The 18513-nt window shown below is 42.0% G+C and overlaps 1 protein-coding gene across 3 annotated transcripts in view; it reads right to left on the reverse strand.

The window, feature by feature from the left end:
• The window catches only part of LOC117413365 (protein phosphatase 3 catalytic subunit alpha-like), a 164258-nt gene that overhangs the window by 99997 nt on the left and 45748 nt on the right, over positions 1-18513 (reverse strand). For all 3 annotated transcript variants that reach the window (XM_058996652.1, XM_058996651.1, XM_058996653.1), the window contains exon 2: positions 4308-4508. In XM_058996652.1, the coding sequence (XP_058852635.1) occupies positions 4308-4508 (201 nt within the window). The remainder of the gene's footprint in view (positions 1-4307; positions 4509-18513) is intronic.

Genomic DNA, 18513 nt, shown 5'->3' on the forward strand with positions numbered 1-18513 from the left:
CACTGTGCTACAGAGACTCCCACGAGACACCACGTGGTACACACACACAGGATCACTGTGCTACAGAGACTCACATGAGACACCACGCGGTACAGACACACAGCATCACTGTGCTACAGAGACTCACACGAGACACCACGCGGTACAGACACACAGGATCACTGTGCTACAGAGACTCACATGAGACACCACGCGGTACAGACACACAGGATCACTGTGCTACAGAGACTCCCACGAGACACCACGTGGTACACACACACAGGATCACTGTGCTACACAGACACGAGACACCACGCGGTACAGACACACAGGATCACTGTGCTACAGAGACTCACACAAGACACCACGCTGTACAGACACACAGGATCACTGTGCTACAGAGACTCCCACGAGACACCACGCGGTACACACACACAGGATCACTGTGCTACAGAGACTCACATGAGACACCACGTGGTACAGACACACAGCATCACTGTGCTACAGAGACTCACGAGACACCACGCGGTACACACACACAGGATTTTATTATAATTACAACATCTAATCAATATACCTACTAAATGTAATACAGTTTATTTTAATTTAGTGTGAACTGATTACTGTATTTCGATGATGGTTTTGGTGGAAACTGTCAGTTTCAGTTTCTCAGTTTAGTAGCAGAGACAAGTGACTGCAGCGAGGCAGCCTACTTATTCTACAAGTGGTTTTGTTTCAATAAGTGATTTACAATTTTCATAATGTTTTAGGTAATTGACAATATATTTTATATACAAATTCTACATGTGTAATAATCATTTGTAATAACAATGGAAGCTTAGTTGTGCAATGTCATGTGAACTATAGCCATAAATCCAATAACATGGAAACATCTTTTTTATTGGTTTTGCTGTCCTGTGCCAAAAATAAATAATTTGATAAAGATGGTGGGTGGGTTTGGGTACTCCAGGGTACCATGTTTAATGTCACATGTAGGATCATGTGACAGGACATTTCTAACATCCAAAGAATCCGACCCTTCCTCACCAACTACGTCACCCAGCTCCTGGTCCAGGCCTTGGCACTCTCCCGCCTAGACTACTGCAACTCCCTCCTGCCTGGCCTTCCTGCGTCCGCCACCCGTCCGCTCCAGCTCATCCAGAACTCCGCTGCCCGCCTGGTGTTCTCTCTGCCTCGCTTATTTTGTATTTAATCATATCCTGATGTAACTATCACTGACACTGTTATCTGCTGTATTATTGAATTGTATTTTGTCACACTTGTACTTGCTTGAACAAAAGTCATTGTATTTATCTTGCTCTTAATTGTATTATTACTTGTACTGTGATACTTGAAATGTATTTGCTTACGATTGTAAGTCGCCCTGGATAAGGGCATCTGCTAATAAATAAATAATAATAATAATAATAATAATAATAATGAGAAGCAGTGGTAATTAAACACACAGCAAATCACCGTATAATACCTATGATCAAACTTGACTGAGAGAATCACAGAATACACCTGTGTACCAAGTATGAAGGTAACATCTGAAAGCATTAGGTCTATCATCTGGAAACTAAAATGTCACATGACCCCAATACGGCAGCCATCGTAGGTCATGGGGTAAAATCAAAGGAGGCGTTAGATTGTGCCTGAGGAGTCCATGACATTGAAAATATGACGTTGCCAGCTGAAATGGGGGGAAGAGGGGGGGGGGGGGAGCTGGAAGGACTTCACCTTCCCATCCTCCAGACAGTCCAGCTGAACTTCAGACAGGCATCTCAGCATTAGACCAGGTCTCCCAGGGAGAGAGGATCGAGGCAAAAGTATCTGCGCTAAACACACTTCAAATCTTAAATCTGGCAGCCCCTTCTCTTTGTATTCTTGATTTCAATTGGCCTGTGCTGAATAAAAACCTTAAACTCATTGCTTTGTCCATGCTCATTTAACACAGACTATCTTTTAGGTTTACGATGACCAGTTTGCTGTTCAGAACTTATAAAACCAAGTACCTGCAGATAAAATAAAAATAGTGGGTCTACCATTCAGCGACAAATCCAAGCTACAAGCTGCTAGCTTTTAATTGTATGCAGCCGTAACCTTCTAGGTCAACTATAATGAAAAGTCCTACAAATTGTAACATGTTATCTACAGATTAGAGATAGACAATCAGACAAAAAGAGATTATTGGCTAGTTTCACAGACCCTTGATTAGGTCTAATCTTGGATTACTTTATGTAATTTAACATTGAGTAGTCCAAGATTAGTGCTCATCTGTGAAACTATCTGATAATCTCTTTTTGTAAGATTTAGCCATAGCCATAAGATTTTAGAGATCTACAAGTAGTAGACAAAGTAAACAATATAAAATAAACATTTTGAATGTACCCCTTCCCCTTCACAATCCCTTTCCACCTGCATCAGCCTTACCAGCCACAGCTTGCCCTTCACAATCCCTTTCCATGATGCATCAGCCTTACCAGCCACAGCTTCCCCTTCACAATCCCTTTCCATGATGCATCAGCCTAACCAGCCACAGCTTGCCCTTCACAATCCCTTTCCACAATGCATCAGGTAAATGCACCTTACCTAATATGCATGGCCATCATTTCTTAGATCTCACATTTTCCTATATTAAACATGCAGACATTATGGTTAAGTTGAATGGTATTTGTATTTGTATTATTGATCGCTCTGTGCAGATACTTCAATGCTGCACTTCCTATTACACAGGCCTTGGCCACTATCCCTTTAAGGATGCTGTTCTAAACGTGGTGGGCTAAGAGAATCTGTAGAATGTATTTTGCTGTTTCAAATCAGCCTCCCACTCAAAGTCTAGGTTAGTTGGGCCAAATATTATATACTCACTGGATGATTAAAAGCATTTTTTTTGCTGCAAAGAATACTTGCATCATTTAAAAGCAAGTACTAGTAATACTTCCACAGCCAAATAGCTGTTCTGCAATGAGTAGGTGGCGAAGAAAAAATGGTAAATTATTTTTTTGAATTATTATTGTTTATAGTTTATATTTAATTAAACTCAAGTTTTGGGAAATAATTATTTACCATGAAATTAACCAGTTGCCAACTTGGTGTTTTCCAAGTAAGGATTTTGTTCATGAGCTGACCAAGAATTCGCCATGCATGGTTTACTCAAGGCTGGTTCACTAGCACTTTCTTTCCAGAAGAAATTAACAGAAGATTAGAAAGTGATTGCACAAGTGAAGTCATGGCACCTTGGGGCTGTTCACTTGAGCAGTTACAGTTCGATGCTGGAGGTTTATATGAGAAAGCAGACAGCAGAGCTACTGGGATACAGAGCAGGGATCTGTGAAGCTTGAGGGCTCTCAAAGCATACCCTGACATCTTCCAAATCAGACCAAATATCGATCTATCGTTTTACTCTTAAAGCCATTAAAAAACATTTCTCAGCTTGGAGCTGTGAACTCCAACAGAACAATAAGGGGCTTGTGCATCAAGTCAATAAACAGGCATGTGTCAAGGAGAGTTCACTCCACACACGACACCGAAAACCTGATCATCTGGTGACCGGCTGGAATGCAATTTTTTGTGACACTCCAGACTCCACCAATACATATATACTGGGCACATAAAGGCTTCACACCACTGAAACCAGAGATATAGCTCCTGGCTCCTAAGACCAGATCAGACCCTGGGACTGCATCTGCTTTCCCAGTTAAATACTGCCCACCAAAGAGCGGGGGGCTGATGCAGACCGATGCCTGTTTTATTCTTTATCTTTGTGTGTTTGAGAGCTACAGGCTGTCTACTATGTATCTGGTGCTTGAAGCTAAGAAAATGAACTAAGGGGGAAGTTTAGAGCCGATACGCACACCAGCGTTCAGTGCTTCATGGGCACTGCTGTGTATACATCATAAAAGCATTGACTAGAAAGAGATTTACAATTCTCAACTCCAGGTCATGCAATTAGTAAAGAAATGCTATCGGTACTGCAGTATATAGTATGAAGAATCCTTTTTAATAAGGATGCTTATTAGAAACAAAAAGTCAAACATTCTGGGAGCAGAATTCAATTCTCGTACCTCAGGGATCTTATGGATACAGAGCCTATATTTTTAACACCTTAAGGTACACAAGGAATTGAGCAGCTGTTCAGATGATTTCTTCTTAAAATACACCGTTTCTTGCACCTCGTTGAAAAAAATAAAAAAGTTAGCATTGTTTTTGTGAGACACACATGGCCCTTGTCCCTTAAAGGGTTAAAGGACTCTGTAATAAACTAAGATGTCTACACATTTAATAGGGGCAGCCCAGTGAATGGCAGCGGTTCACAGGGCCTCTACCTGTGACGGGAGCCTCGATGTCGAGCATGGTCTTTTCTTGGCGGAGGATGGCGGCTCCTTCGTTAATTATTCTCAAGGCTGCAGTTTCCTCCACCCGACCCTCCTTCGTGAGATGAGCCTTCAAGAGATCGACCCGTGGCTTGCCCTCGCAGTCAAACACCTCCTTCATTGTGAGACGATGGCTTAAGGGAAAGGGGACAGCTGAAACAAGCAAACAGGAAAACAGCCATCAGAGATGTTTAATGTAACTATTAACAAGCGCTGGAACACCACTGAGTACAACGACAACAGAAGTAAAGCAGTCTAATCACACAACCAATACTAATATTAATACTAATACTAATACTACTAATAATAATAATAATAATAATAATAATAATAATAATAATAATAATAATAATGCACCCACAAAAAAGTAACACAAATAATCTGTAATGGTTTAAGAATGTAAATAGTTGTCTAATTCTGAAAAAATCAGTCGTTCATTTCTAGTAAAGAAAGGGAATGGCACTGAACCCAGGAGAGTAGGTCCAACTTTAGCAACTGTGATGTCTGATTTCTGGACCAGTTTCTCAGAACATGCTAGAATCCAATGGGAACATTCCTGGAAGCTGCTCGGAAACACGACACTCCAAGTACCTCCCTTTATTTGTGAGAAGTAGAACAAACCTTTCGACTAGTGCCTTCATCAGAGAACTACTCCAAACACTTGTGTTTAACTTGAAGAGTGCTGAAGAAAACAAAATATAATACATTACAGCGACCCAACAAGATCAACATGGGATCCCACAGGACCAGAAATAAGCACAGCACCCTGCTGCTGCAGGTCTATTTACATAGAAGGGTTTAACATAGCATTGGGGACTGGAAACAAACTGGGCAGTAAAGCAGGCTGTGCACAATGTAAGCACTGTGGCAAGCAGACACTGCGCTATTATATGTTTGTGTAAAATTTAACACGATTGTCACAGCAGCCTTTAAATACTGGAAGTAAAAAAAGGTTGTAGCAGGAGCTCAGAGAAACACTTGCATGGCCCTAACTTGCTCTAGTATTTTATCTGGGTCATCTGCCTCTAAATAGGGGTTGGGCAGAGCTGATTCAGAATCTAGTCAAGGGCCTTGTAAGATACATCTCTTCAAACTGTAGATGTACAAAAATATGTTCTTAAAATCCCTTTCACGTGCATGTGTTTATTGTAAGTGATTTTAATGAGGTGTTTCACTTTTTGAATATTGTAACTCAGTATGGTGCAGTGCCCCACAATAGTACACATTTTTACTCAGTAAATGACGTTTCAGCATTAGCACATACACTTTTATAGTCTCTTACAGGGCAGGAATCCATAATCACTTTCAATACTTTAAGGGAGCACAACACTGGTCCTTGCTGGCCATTCCACAACAGGATGTATTGTTATCAATTAAATAACTAAAGTGCGACCTAGATAGGGTTTAATTGGTCCAGTTAGTCATTGATGGAATGCTTTGTGCTCCCTGCTCTACATCATCAGAACACGTTGTGTTGATATTCTCCCCCCTGCAATGTCAATCTCCCAGCCAAGAGCTACACAGCAATTAAATTACACTCACATATCTGTGTATGTAGTTCATGCAATGATTACTGATTCATTGTTAAGACGTTCTCCTCTGGAGACCAGGGTTCGAACGCGGCCCTGGTCTGAATACCAGGGGGTTGGGGTGGGGATATTCATGAGACTGTTCAGGAGCTTGTTGGTTTCTTAGAAAACAATCTGAAAAGGTTAAGAATGCTTTATTTCATTAGAATTAGAAGTGTAGCGATCCCCAAATGTCACAATATGATACGAATCACAGTGTGCAGGTCGAGATACGATATGTAACATGATACATGTGATTTGCTACGTGTGTAATGCATAATAAGATCAACTGATCATTTGACGGGTTTTCTTAAAAATGGGATTGGGAGAGTACTGTATGTATCCATAGCAACTATAAAACACACCTATAAAACACACCTATTCTTCATTGCCTCCCCCCTGAATGCTCTCTAAGAGGAGAGGGAGCATGTTACACCAGCACAACCCATCAGGGGCATTGCCTTGCCCCTGAATGCTCTCTAAGAGGAGAGGGAGCATGTTACACCAGCACAACCCATCAAGGGCATTGCCTCCCCCCTGAGGTGTCAGTCATTACCATGAAAAACTACATGAGTGGTATAAAATCTCCTAACACATGCCCATGTACACTGACACCTGGTTCCCAAGACATAGCCTTCAAGTGCTCAGTCAATCAGGTTCCTGTGATGTAACCACTTTCCCTAATATTTGCACAGGGTTGGTTTATTCAGAACTTCAAACGCATGTCAATGGTGATGTAAAGCTAGAAGAGAATGCTAATGCCTTCACAGAACTATAGCTGGAGCTTAAGAACAAACCAAGAGTTACAAACAAAGTAATTTGGCCCATTAATGCTTGTGAATAAGAATGACTGGTGAGGGTATGGACTGAGTGGTGAGGGTATGGACAGTGGTGAGGGTATGGACTGAACGGTGAGGGTATGGACTGTGGTGAGGGTATTGACTGAGCAGAGGGTATGGACTGAGCAGTGAGGGTATGGACTGAACGATGAGGGTGTGGACTGAGCAGTGAGGGTATGGACTGAACGATGAGGGTGTGGACTGAGCAGTGAGGGTATGGACTGAACGATGAGGGTGTGGACTGAGCAGTGAGGGTATGGACTGAACGATGAGGGTATGGACTGTGTTACCTACAGAAGTCATGTTGTTGATGCAGAATAATTGGCATCCTTTAAGACCCAACTTAATAAAGTTTTAAATCAATCAGCAACTAGGAACTTGACAAGCACCGATGGGCTGAAAGGCCTCCACTCGTTTGTAAATGCTTTTATGTTCTTATGACGGAATGCAGAGCCTGTGGTTTCCACTAACTTTGCAATGCCGTTCATTTCTTGCATATGCTTAAGAAAGCTGTGTGAGAGTATCGGTTTCTTTACTTGGGGCAGTGTTTGCCTATAATTACATTTTAACTCATGAATTCAGTCCAGTGGGCTTACTATCATTCAGCCCAGAGATTTTCACAAGCAGGGACTGCCACATGTGCTGAATGTGTTTGGATACACTAACATCCACTGGGAGCTCAATTCAAACCATCACAGTGTTTTGTACATGTGAGCCACCGACTATTGAGTTAACACATTGGCCCCCGACATTTTAACCCAGTCTACTGTAAGCAGTCTCTTCTGCAGCAAAACGAATTCTCTGATACAGGACATTCATTGTATAAATTTATTAAAAAAAACGTACTATGTGTCTTTTATCACAGCCTACACAGGATGACATTTCCTTATTCCCTTCCACCCCCAGCATGTTTTCATTCCAATTACATCAAGATCCCTGCTCAGCTCTGACTCATCTGTTTCCTCTAATTCACCAGTAAGAGAGAATGGACTGCCACAGCAAAGACCAACCACTACATTTAAAGGTGTAAAAATAATTCACATCCCTCATTAGTTAAACAACAAACTCACAGGCTCCTTATTGTTTTTCTGTTGGTCTTTTTATTTTATACACAAATATTGGTGAACAAATGCAGAATGACTAGCCATTCTTATAAGTTTCTGTAGTAAAAGCATAGCAAAATGTAATAAAGCATAGTGAAAGCATAGGTAAGCATTGTACAACCCATGTCATTTACATGGTATTGTAAAGCATATTAGAAAAACATGGCAAGTTATGGTAAACTATGTAAATGCATAGCATAACCATGGGAAAAGCATACAGGGAAAACTGTGGTAAACTTTTATAAGGGTTGTTGCTTAAGACCCTGGATGCTCACAAGAGATTGGAACCTCTGAATAGATCTCCATGCTTCAAATATATACAAAAGATCTTAATGAATAAGGACAGAGATGCACAAATATTGTATTCATCGAATGGCATTTGTTGGTGGGGGATTTATTTCCCCTTTATCTCCAAGGGACTGTACCCTGCAACACAATGCAATGCACCTCCTCCTAGCAGCTGGCGGGTCAATAACACTGAAAGAGACTTCTAACATTCGTCATTGAATATTTCTGTTCCATTTCTAAATGTGTCTCTGTCAAGTGTTACGTTTGGAGTAGTCATTTTCAGTGGGAGTATCAAGGAAAAGCAGAATATTAATTGAACTGCATTTCCATTAAGTTGTCGCTTCTGTAGTTACTGGTTTTATTTCTCGTCTCTCTGTTTCTAAACAGCTGTCTACCGGATCAATTTTAAAATGTGAGCAGCACACTGTGTGCCAGGGATTCTGAGATACTGTGGCAGGGTGCTCTGCTCCAGTGCATTTTAAAATGTGAGCAGCACAGTGTGTGTCAGGGATTCTGAGATGCTGTGGCAGGGTGCTCTGTCCAGTGCATTTTAAACTGTGAGCAGCACAGTGTATCAGGGATTCTGAGATGCTGTGGCAGGATGCTCTGCTCCAGTGCATTTTAAAATGTGAGCAGCACAGTGTGTGTCAGGGATTCTGAGATGCTGTGGCAGGGTGCTCTGCTCCAGTGCATTTTAAAATGTGAGCAGCACAGTGTGTGCCAGGGATTCTGAGATGCTGTGGCAGGATGCTCTGCTCCAGTGCATTTTAAAATGTGAGCAGCACAGTGTGTGTCAGGGATTCTGATATGCTGTGGCAGGGTGCTATACCCCAGTGCATTTTAAAATGTGAGCAGCACAGTGTGTGCCAGGGATTCTCAGATGCTGTGGCAGGGTGCTATACCCCAGTGCATTTTAAAATGTGAGCAGCACAGTGTGTGTCAGGGATTCTGAGATGCTGTGGCAGGGTGCTATACCCCAGTGCATTTTAAAATGTGAGCAGCACAGTGTGTGTCAGGGATTCTGAGATGCTGTGGCAGGGTGCTCTGCTCCAGTGCATTTTAAAATGTGAGCAGCACACTGTGTGTCAGGGATTCTGAGATGCTGTGGCAGGGTGCTATACCCCAGTGCATTTTAAAATGTGAGCAGCACAGTGTGTGCCAGGGATTCTGAGATGCTGTGGCAGGGTGCTCTGCTCCAGTGCATTTTAAAATGTGAGCAGCACAGTGTGTGTCAGGGATTCTGAGATGCTGTGGCAGGGTGCTATACCCCAGTGCATTTTAAAATGTGAGCAGCACAGTGTGTGCCAGGGATTCTCAGATGCTGTGGCAGGGTGCTATACCCCAGTGCATTTTAAAATGTGAGCAGCACAGTGTGTGTCAGGGATTCTGAGATGCTGTGGCAGGGTGCTATACCCCAGTGCATTTTAAAATGTGAGCAGCACAGTGTGTGCCAGGGATTCTGAGATGCTGTGGCAGGGTGCTCTGCTCCAGTGCATTTTAAAATGTGAGCAGCACACTGTGTGTCAGGGATTCTGAGATGCTGTGGCAGGGTGCTATACCCCAGTGCATTTTAAAATGTGAGCAGCACAGTGTGTGTCAGGGATTCTGAGATGCTGTGGCAGGGTGCTCTGCTCCAGTGCATTTTAAAATGTGAGCAGCACAGTGTGTGTCAGGGATTCTGAGATGCTGTGGCAGGGTGCTATACCCCAGTGCATTTTAAAATGTGAGCAGCACAGTGTGTGTCAGGGATTCTGAGATGCTGTGGCAGGGTGCTATACCCCAGTGCATTTTAAAATGTGAGCAGCACAGTGTGTGCCAGGGATTCTCAGATGCTGTGGCAGGGTGCTATACCCCAGTGCATTTTAAAATGTGAGCAGCACAGTGTGTGTCAGGGATTCTGAGATGCTGTGGCAGGGTGCTATACCCCAGTGCATTTTAAAATGTGAGCAGCACAGTGTGTGTCAGGGATTCTGAGATGCTGTGGCAGGGTGCTCTGCTCCAGTGCATTTTAAAATGTGAGCAGCACACTGTGTGTCAGGGATTCTGAGATGCTGTGGCAGGGTGCTATACCCCAGTGCATTTTAAAATGTGAGCAGCACAGTGTGTGTCAGGGATTCTGAGATGCTGTGGCAGGGTGCTACACCCCAGTGCATTTTAAAATGTGAGCAGCACAGTGTGTGTCAGGGATTCTGAGATGCTGTGGCAGGGTGCTATACCCCAGTGCATTTTAAAATGTGAGCAGCACAGTGTGTGTCAGGGATTCTGAGATGCTGTGGCAGGGTGCTATACCCCAGTGCATTTTAAAATGTGAGCAGCACAGTGTGTGTCAGGGATTCTGAGATGCTGTGGCAGGGTGCTATACCCCAGTGCATTTTAAAATGTGAGCAGCACAGTGTATCAGGGATTCTGAGATGCTGTGGCAGGGTGCTCTGCTCCAGTGCATTTTAAAATGTGAGCAGCACACTGTGTGTCAGGGATTCTGAGATGCTGTGGCAGGGTGCTCTGCTCCAGTGCATTTTAAAATGTGAGCAGCACAGTGTGTGTCAGGGATTCTGAGATGCTGTGGCAGGGTGCTATACCCCAGTGCATTTTAAAATGTGAGCAGCACAGTGTGTGTCAGGGATTCTGAGATGCTGTGGCAGGGTGCTATACCCCAGTGCATTTTAAAATGTGAGCAGCACAGTGTGTGTCAGGGATTCTGAGATGCTGTGGCAGGGTGCTATACCCCAGTGCATTTTAAAATGTGAGCAGCACAGTGTGTGCCAGGGATTCTAAGATGCTGTGGCAGGGTGCTCTGCTCCAGTGCATTTTAAAATGTGAGCAGCACAGTGTGTGTCAGGGATTCTGAGATGCTGTGGCAGGGTGCTCTGCTCCAGTGCATTTTAAAATGTGAGCAGCACAGTGTGTGCCAGGGATTCTGAGATGCTGTGGCAGGGTGCTCTGCTCCAGTGCATTTTAAAATGTGAGCAGCACAGTGTGTGTCAGGGATTCTGAGATGCTGTGGCAGGGTGCTATACCCCAGTGCATTTTAAAATGTGAGCAGCACAGTGTGTGCCAGGGATTCTGAGATGCACATCTTTATAGCAGCTGCTTTATTTTCACTAAATCCTGACCAAGGAACGCTGGAAACGCAATTTTATATTCTGACAGAAGTCTGAACCCCTTTCTACAGGGAAAGTCACTGTGATCTGTGTGCAGACTCAAACCTCTAAATAATACATGTTATGTTTCAAAATGTACATTAAAGTACATTAATTACATTCAAGTTGGAGTGAGAGAGTTCTAGACAGGCTCTTATAATTTTAGAGAGGTTTATAACAAGTTTCTAAACAAGATGTCTGGGTTTTCATTTAATATGTACAAGGAAATCTTTCTAACCCAAACACCTCTGCTATGCAAACAGCCCTTTGGAGTACAATGCTCTACACTAACCTGCCCTATGGTATTGCATTGTGAAGTTTCAATGCTCTCACTAACCAGCCCTATGGTATTGCATTGTGAAGTTTCAATACTGTACACTAACCTGCCCTGTGGTATTGCATTGTGAAGTTTCAATGCTCTACATTAACGTGCTCTATGGTATTGCATTGTGAAGTTTCAATGCTCTACATGAACCAGCCCTATGGTATTGCATTGTGAAGTTTCAATGCTCTACACTAACCAGCCCTATGGTATTGCATTGTGAAGTTTCAATGCTCTACACTAACTAGCCCTATGGTATTGCATTGTGAAGTTTCAATGCTCTACACTAACCAGCCCTGTGGTATTGCATTGTGAAGTTTCAATGCTCTACATTAACCAGCCCTATGGTACTGCATTGTGAAGTTTCAATGCTCTACATTAACCAGCCCTATGGTATTGCATTGTGAAGTTTCTTGATTCAGATGGTCTTACCCTGATAATGTTGGCCTCAGTATTTTTGCACAGCATGTTTCTACGCATATGTCATTGTTTACATTGGTTTGCCATGTTTATTATTATTATGCTTTACCTTGCCTCTCAGTTCTTACCAATGCTCACCTATGCTTTACCATATTATCACTGTGCTTTAGTACAGTTTGCAGTGCTTTTACAATGGCATACGTTTCTAAACGTATTAACTGCAGAGGAATCATTTTATTATTTACACATACCACAGCTGTATAGGTGAAGACACACCAGTGAAAACCTCTTAACACAGAAGTGTGGAGACTTTATTTTGTTCAAGCAGCAGATTCAATGAGTGGTATGTTTGAGTTGTACAATATGCAGCTGATTCAGTTAAGCAGTGATTCTATGAAACAGTTTCCATGTACAGTAAACCTGACACTATCCCAACCCCTCTGGTAACTTGTCCTGTTGTGTACTGTGCTCTTCTGCCCTGCTGTCACCACCCCTTGATCTCTGGTATTTATAGAACAGTGCAGTGCTGTAGGTTATATAAGTCCCAATTCTCAAGTCAAACCATTCGACTCCTCTATAGTAAGGATGCCTTCAAACCCCCTTAAGTGCTCAGGACTATTTCACTGCGGTTGATTCTTGCACATTGTATACTGTTACAATTGTTCAGTTCCTCTATGAATATTTGCCTTTACTTTGGCACTAGCTTCACAGAATGGTCCTGTAAGTTGTGATGTCTTTCTCTTCTCATTCATGTATAGTAACAAAATCATTTCATACATCTGTTTTGCATTTCCATTAGCTATGTAAGCCTCAAACGTGCAGTTTTAAAAGAAACATATATCATTAACCTAATTTAGCTCAGTTCAAGACTACCATAAGGATCATTGCTGAAGCTACCCTTCTGTAGGAAACCTTGTATATATTATATAGTTCAGTGTGTAATATGTATATAAATATATATGCAGTCAAAACGTTTAGCAAACAATGCATGGACAGTGCAAAGTGCTCTCTTATGCAATGTTGGTATCTGTAATGATATGTCTGGGTTTTTGTTTGGTTTCCTTCGCTTTATTTATTTATTTATTTTTGATGGCCAAGTGAAGCAGGCTGCACTTATTGGGCTTCAACACAACCTAAAATCCTCAACCCAGTGTAAGAAACATGCGCAGTATCAGCAGTCGCACAGGGCCAAATTGGAACACTGAGAGAAATATTTAAATATACCCTGCCACATTAATATTAATGAGGTCATTTGGATTTTTAGGGAAATTGCCTGAAAGATACTATCAAAATAGCATGGCAAAAGGGAAGACTTATTTCTTTTTTTGCATGTAAACCAAGCCATGGTCAACTATACATATTCATTTTGAAGAAGGCATTCGCCTAAAAATTCATCTACTTGAGCTATTAAATAGATCTGTTTAACATTTACATAGTATATGAATTGACAACGACAGCAGCACACATAAAGGGACAGTTTTACTTGCATTGGTACAGGCTGTAAGATATAACAACATCCCACAGTGTGTAAAACTCCAGGATGACAGAGAGATACAGGCTGGGATTGCTCTGGTTCTCAATATGTGTGCTCGTGTCTCTGCTGCAGAGCGGGGGCTGCATGCATGCAATCCCAGAGAAAGTTGGATCTCAAGTTCTGCATTACGGCTGTCACAGAGTATGTGTTCTCGATTTATTGTAACAAAACATCAAGACAATACTCTGGTCTTCTATATTCCTCCTCGCAAGCCAATAAACATGAAAACATGCAAATGCATCCCAGCAGCACAGGGCACACAGGCACGAGTGTCCCAGCAGAGCTTCACCTGGCATCTCAACATGCACAGGGCACGAGTATCCCAGCAGAGCTTCACCTGGCATCTCAACATGCACAGGGCACACAGGCACGAGTATCCCAGCAGAGCTTCACCTGGCATCTCAACATGCACAGGGCACGAGTATCCCAGCAGAGCTTCACCTGGCGTCTCAACATGCACAGGGCACACAGGCACGAGTATCCCAGCAGAGCTTCACCTGGCATCTCAACATAGTAAGAAAGAACTACTTAGTAAGGAAACATCCTTTAACTATAAAACTTGATGAAGCCATGTGCTTTTCACTGGAGAAATGAACGTGAGACACAATAGTTAAGGCTTGTAAAATAGTGCATTCAAAGTACTGTATTCAGTCAGGCTGTAACTGCATCGCTTACAGTAGCTATACACATTACAATATGTTCTCCTGGTTTACCCTTAGAAACCACACTCTGTTGGCCCTCCATTTCAATTAAAGGCAACTCCTCTGCAGTTTTGAAAGTATTAGAGAATAATTCTTTCGGCTCTGCAGCAGCAGGAGGTTTTCTGCAATGTCAAACAAAAATCTAAAAAGTGTGCACTTTTTTCAGCATGTTAAACTGATAAAAAAAAAATGTACACGGAGCCACCACAGATGATAGACGGCGTGTGAGTGTGAATTCATTGTGAAGTGTCTCGTTTTAGATGGTAGCAAATATAGTTGTGGTTGCAATCCATTAATATATCAATTACAATTACAATAAGTTTTAAAATATAGATATTATCAAATATATCATTTATTAATATTTAATTATATATCATACAATTGCAATATGTTTGTAGCAGGGCGGTAGTAAGCCCTGCTGTTTAAATGTATTTCTTTATTTTAGAACCGGTTATCCCCCTCCGCCCCTGTGTTATTTTGTATTTGTTTATTATTACTATTATTATTATTATTATTATTATTATTATTATTATTATTATTATTATTATTATTATCGTTATGTATTTATGTATAGATGACAGCGAAGCGCCGTGGGTATTGTTTTTGTATTTATTTATTGTTTTGTAAATATGACGGCGAGGCGCCGTGTGTTCTGTTATTATTTCTGTATTTAGTTATTGTATTTAAATGACGGCGAGAGCCGTGCGCTGTAGGTTTTGTTATTGTTTTGTTTTATTTAAACGTGTTCTGGCAGAGGCGAGATTGGTGCTTGTCCTCTGCCATGAATAAATTAAAAACCTTGTGCAGAAGGTGTCCATCTCCCAAATTAATTAAGTGATTTAATTTGTTGCTAAATCGGGAGATGGTCACCTGCATATAAGCCTGCAGCTCTCTGCGCTCTGTGTGGGTGTTACAGCAAAGAGAGAGAGAGAGAGAGAGAGAGAGAGAGAGAGAGAGAGAGAGAGAGAGAGAGAGAGAGAGAGAGAGAGAGAGAGAGAGAGAGAGAGAGAGAATCTAGAAGAAAAAACGTAAGGGATCAGTGAAGGCTATTGCCCAGCCTGATCGTGTTGTTTGTGTTCGTGATTATTTTTGTTTAACAGTGTTTTTGTTAAACCTTTTTATTTACGTTTGTATTTAAATAAAACGGCGCTGCCGCGTCTTTTGTTTTGAAACGGCAGTTTGGTGTCAGAGTTCTTCCCTTCCTGCTTCTGCCGTGATGTCATCGCCTAGCCACCCTGTCAGAACGTTTTAAAACAGCAACATGTTCTGAAACAGTATACTCACAAATTGAGCACCAGATATTATCAAATATATCATTTATTAATATTTTGTAGCGACTAGTCGACTATTTTTACTTCAACTATTCTGTCAAATGAGTTATCGTTCTATCACTAATCAACAGGCCTTTTTATAATTTAAAACAAATCAATAATGCACACACGCACACACACACAGTCCTCACGCAATTCTCTCTCCATTGTTATGAGAATGTGACGTAGCAGCACGCACGCACACACACACACTCCTCACGCAATTCTCTCTCCATTGTTATGAGAATGTGACGTAGCAGCACGCACGCACACACACACACTCCTCACGCAATTCTCTCTCCATTGTTATGAGAATGTGACGTAGCAGCACACACACACACACACACACACACACACACACACACACACTCCTCACGCAATTCTCTCTCCATTGTTATGAGAATGTGACGTAGCACATTTTTTCGTAGCACAACTTTTTCATCATACTGTCAGCTCCAATGTTGAATTCACAGCTGTGGCAGGGGAAGTATACTTGTTTATGAGAACTGCTCAAGAAAACATATTTAGGCTGCATCAATTGAAAACATTTGAGCCCTATAGAAAAATACAGCTAAACTTTGATGTGGCTGTGTGAGAATGGGAGCTCAGTTGGTTCCAATGAGAAGTGTGTGTCTCTGTGGAATCATTAGAGACAGAGACACTGAGGAATCCTCCAGCCACTCTAGTGCCAGTACTTTCAGCCATGCTATTGAAGCTCACATCATTAAGAAATGTCCCTTGTTAAACCATGTAGAACCCCATTTACACAGACCCAGTCCATCACGTCGCCCCCGAAACCTCTCATTAAGAGCATACAGCATAGGAAAGAAAACGCTTGAATGGGCATCTGGAGCTGGGTGTACCCTATCACAACATCTTACTGGTTTGTTGTTTTTTCTTTATTTTGCAACTGCATGCCAACACTGGAGACAGTAAGGATACAAATTAGCAGGTTTGAACTGACTCACCTTTATACAAATATACAGTATACCTAGATTATATATCAGATTGTTACTGGTTTTCACGCTTCAGCTGCAGCTTGCTATCAGTGAAATGGGATTACAGTGTTACCATCTCCCAGCCACATGAAAACAGGGCATATTTTTAAAGCATTCATTCCTTTTACCAATTAGATCCAAGAGTTGAGAATCGTAAAGTAAAATAGAGTGGGGGGTTATGAGGGGGAGCTCACAGTTTAAAACATATTTCCATTCAACTGAAGAGCAAGCTGTGTAGTGGAGAGTCTTCTGTTGATGTTAGCATTATTACTCATCAGCCGCTGCAGGAGATTCATCACATTCTCTACCTCTTAAAGCGTGTTCTTGAGTGTGCATCCAGCTAGGCTCAGGGAGGAGTTTCAACGAGGGGCTCCAGTATTCATCACATATCACATTCTCTACCTCTTAAAACGTGTTCTTGAGTGTGCATCCAGCTAGGCTCAGGGAGGAGTTTCAACGAGGGGCTCCAGTATTCATCACATATCACATTCTCTACCTCTTAAACCGTGTTCTCGAGTGTGCATCCAGCTAGGCTCAGGGAGGAGTTTCAACGAGGGGCTCCAGTAGTCATCACATTCTCTACCGCAATATATAAACAATATTGAAACATACTTTAATAAAAGACTTGCTTTAAGAAACAAACTGTAGATTGTGGGACAATTCAATGTAGCACAGCAATGCTACCAAGGGGGAGGAACTACAGCACTTTATATACCCTCGTGCAATGCAATCATTTGCATGTGCAAACACAATATTCCAAGCAGTGAAAGTGAAACAAACATTAGAATATACAAAGTGCAAAGACTGCCTGTGTAACAGAGCAGAGGTTGGGTGTGAACCTGCACACAGGTTCACCGCAAGCCAGCGCCTGAACCACAGTGCAGAAGCTCCTTTGCATCCAAGGTTTTAGAGCTTTATCCTCATCTCATCCCACTGACAGGGGCATGGACAGGATCATACAACACTGCCTGTACACACACATTATTGTAAATGATACAAAACAACATTGAACTCATAATAACTTTTCAATCAATGAAACTTTACAATAATTAACATTACTGCAAAGAAAAAGGGGGGGTTCCTGGCAAGCTGAGCATTAATGTATAGCACTAATGTGTAACCAAGCTAACGAAGCCCAGCCACGGCTCTCTCCTCATATATCTCAGCTGATATATACAGTTATTTTAACATGGGGCTTCATCAAGTATCACTTAAAGCAAATCCAGAGCTCAAGTGCAGTTTTGCAATTCTGTCTTTGATGTTTAGTGCATAAAAAAACAATGCATATTTCAATGAAAGCTTGGACGTGGATCAAAGAGCTAAAGCGACAACACGACTTGTATCTCCTGTCGCCAATACAACCCACTTTCTCATTTGAATACATCCCACTCACTTGTTACAAAAGCACAGCGAAGTGTAATAAAACACACTGAAAGCAAGGGAAAGCATAGGGAAGCATTTGTAGGCCCAGAGAGGCATGGTAAATCATTTTTTAAAAAAAGTGAAACCATGGTAAACTATTGTAAATGCAGAGTGGGAAAAACATGGGGAAAACTGCAAAATAACTGTGCAGATTGACTTCAGTGAACTTTTATAAGGGCGTGTGCACTTCCATGAGCTGTTTAGATCCCACATGTGCATGGAACTTCATTTTTATAATGATATCTGATAGCTTACCAGGTTAAAGAAAGCTCTCATTTTGCATGTCTTACTGTCAGGTAGTGTGGTACTGTTTCACTTCCTTCTGGGTCATTTCACTCAGCAGTGACTTTGGGGTCAAGCATGGCCCTGTCTGTAAAGCACCTCAGTCATTGGTGGATGTCACACAAACCTGCTCCAATGTACAAGAGCAAATCACACAGACCTGCTGCAGTGTACAAGAGCAACAGAGACCTGGTCCTCCTGTGTACAAGAGTAAATCACACAGACCTGCTC

Source organism: Acipenser ruthenus, chromosome 23 (genome assembly GCF_902713425.1).
Source record: "Acipenser ruthenus chromosome 23, fAciRut3.2 maternal haplotype, whole genome shotgun sequence".
NCBI lineage: Eukaryota > Metazoa > Chordata > Actinopteri > Acipenseriformes > Acipenseridae > Acipenser > Acipenser ruthenus.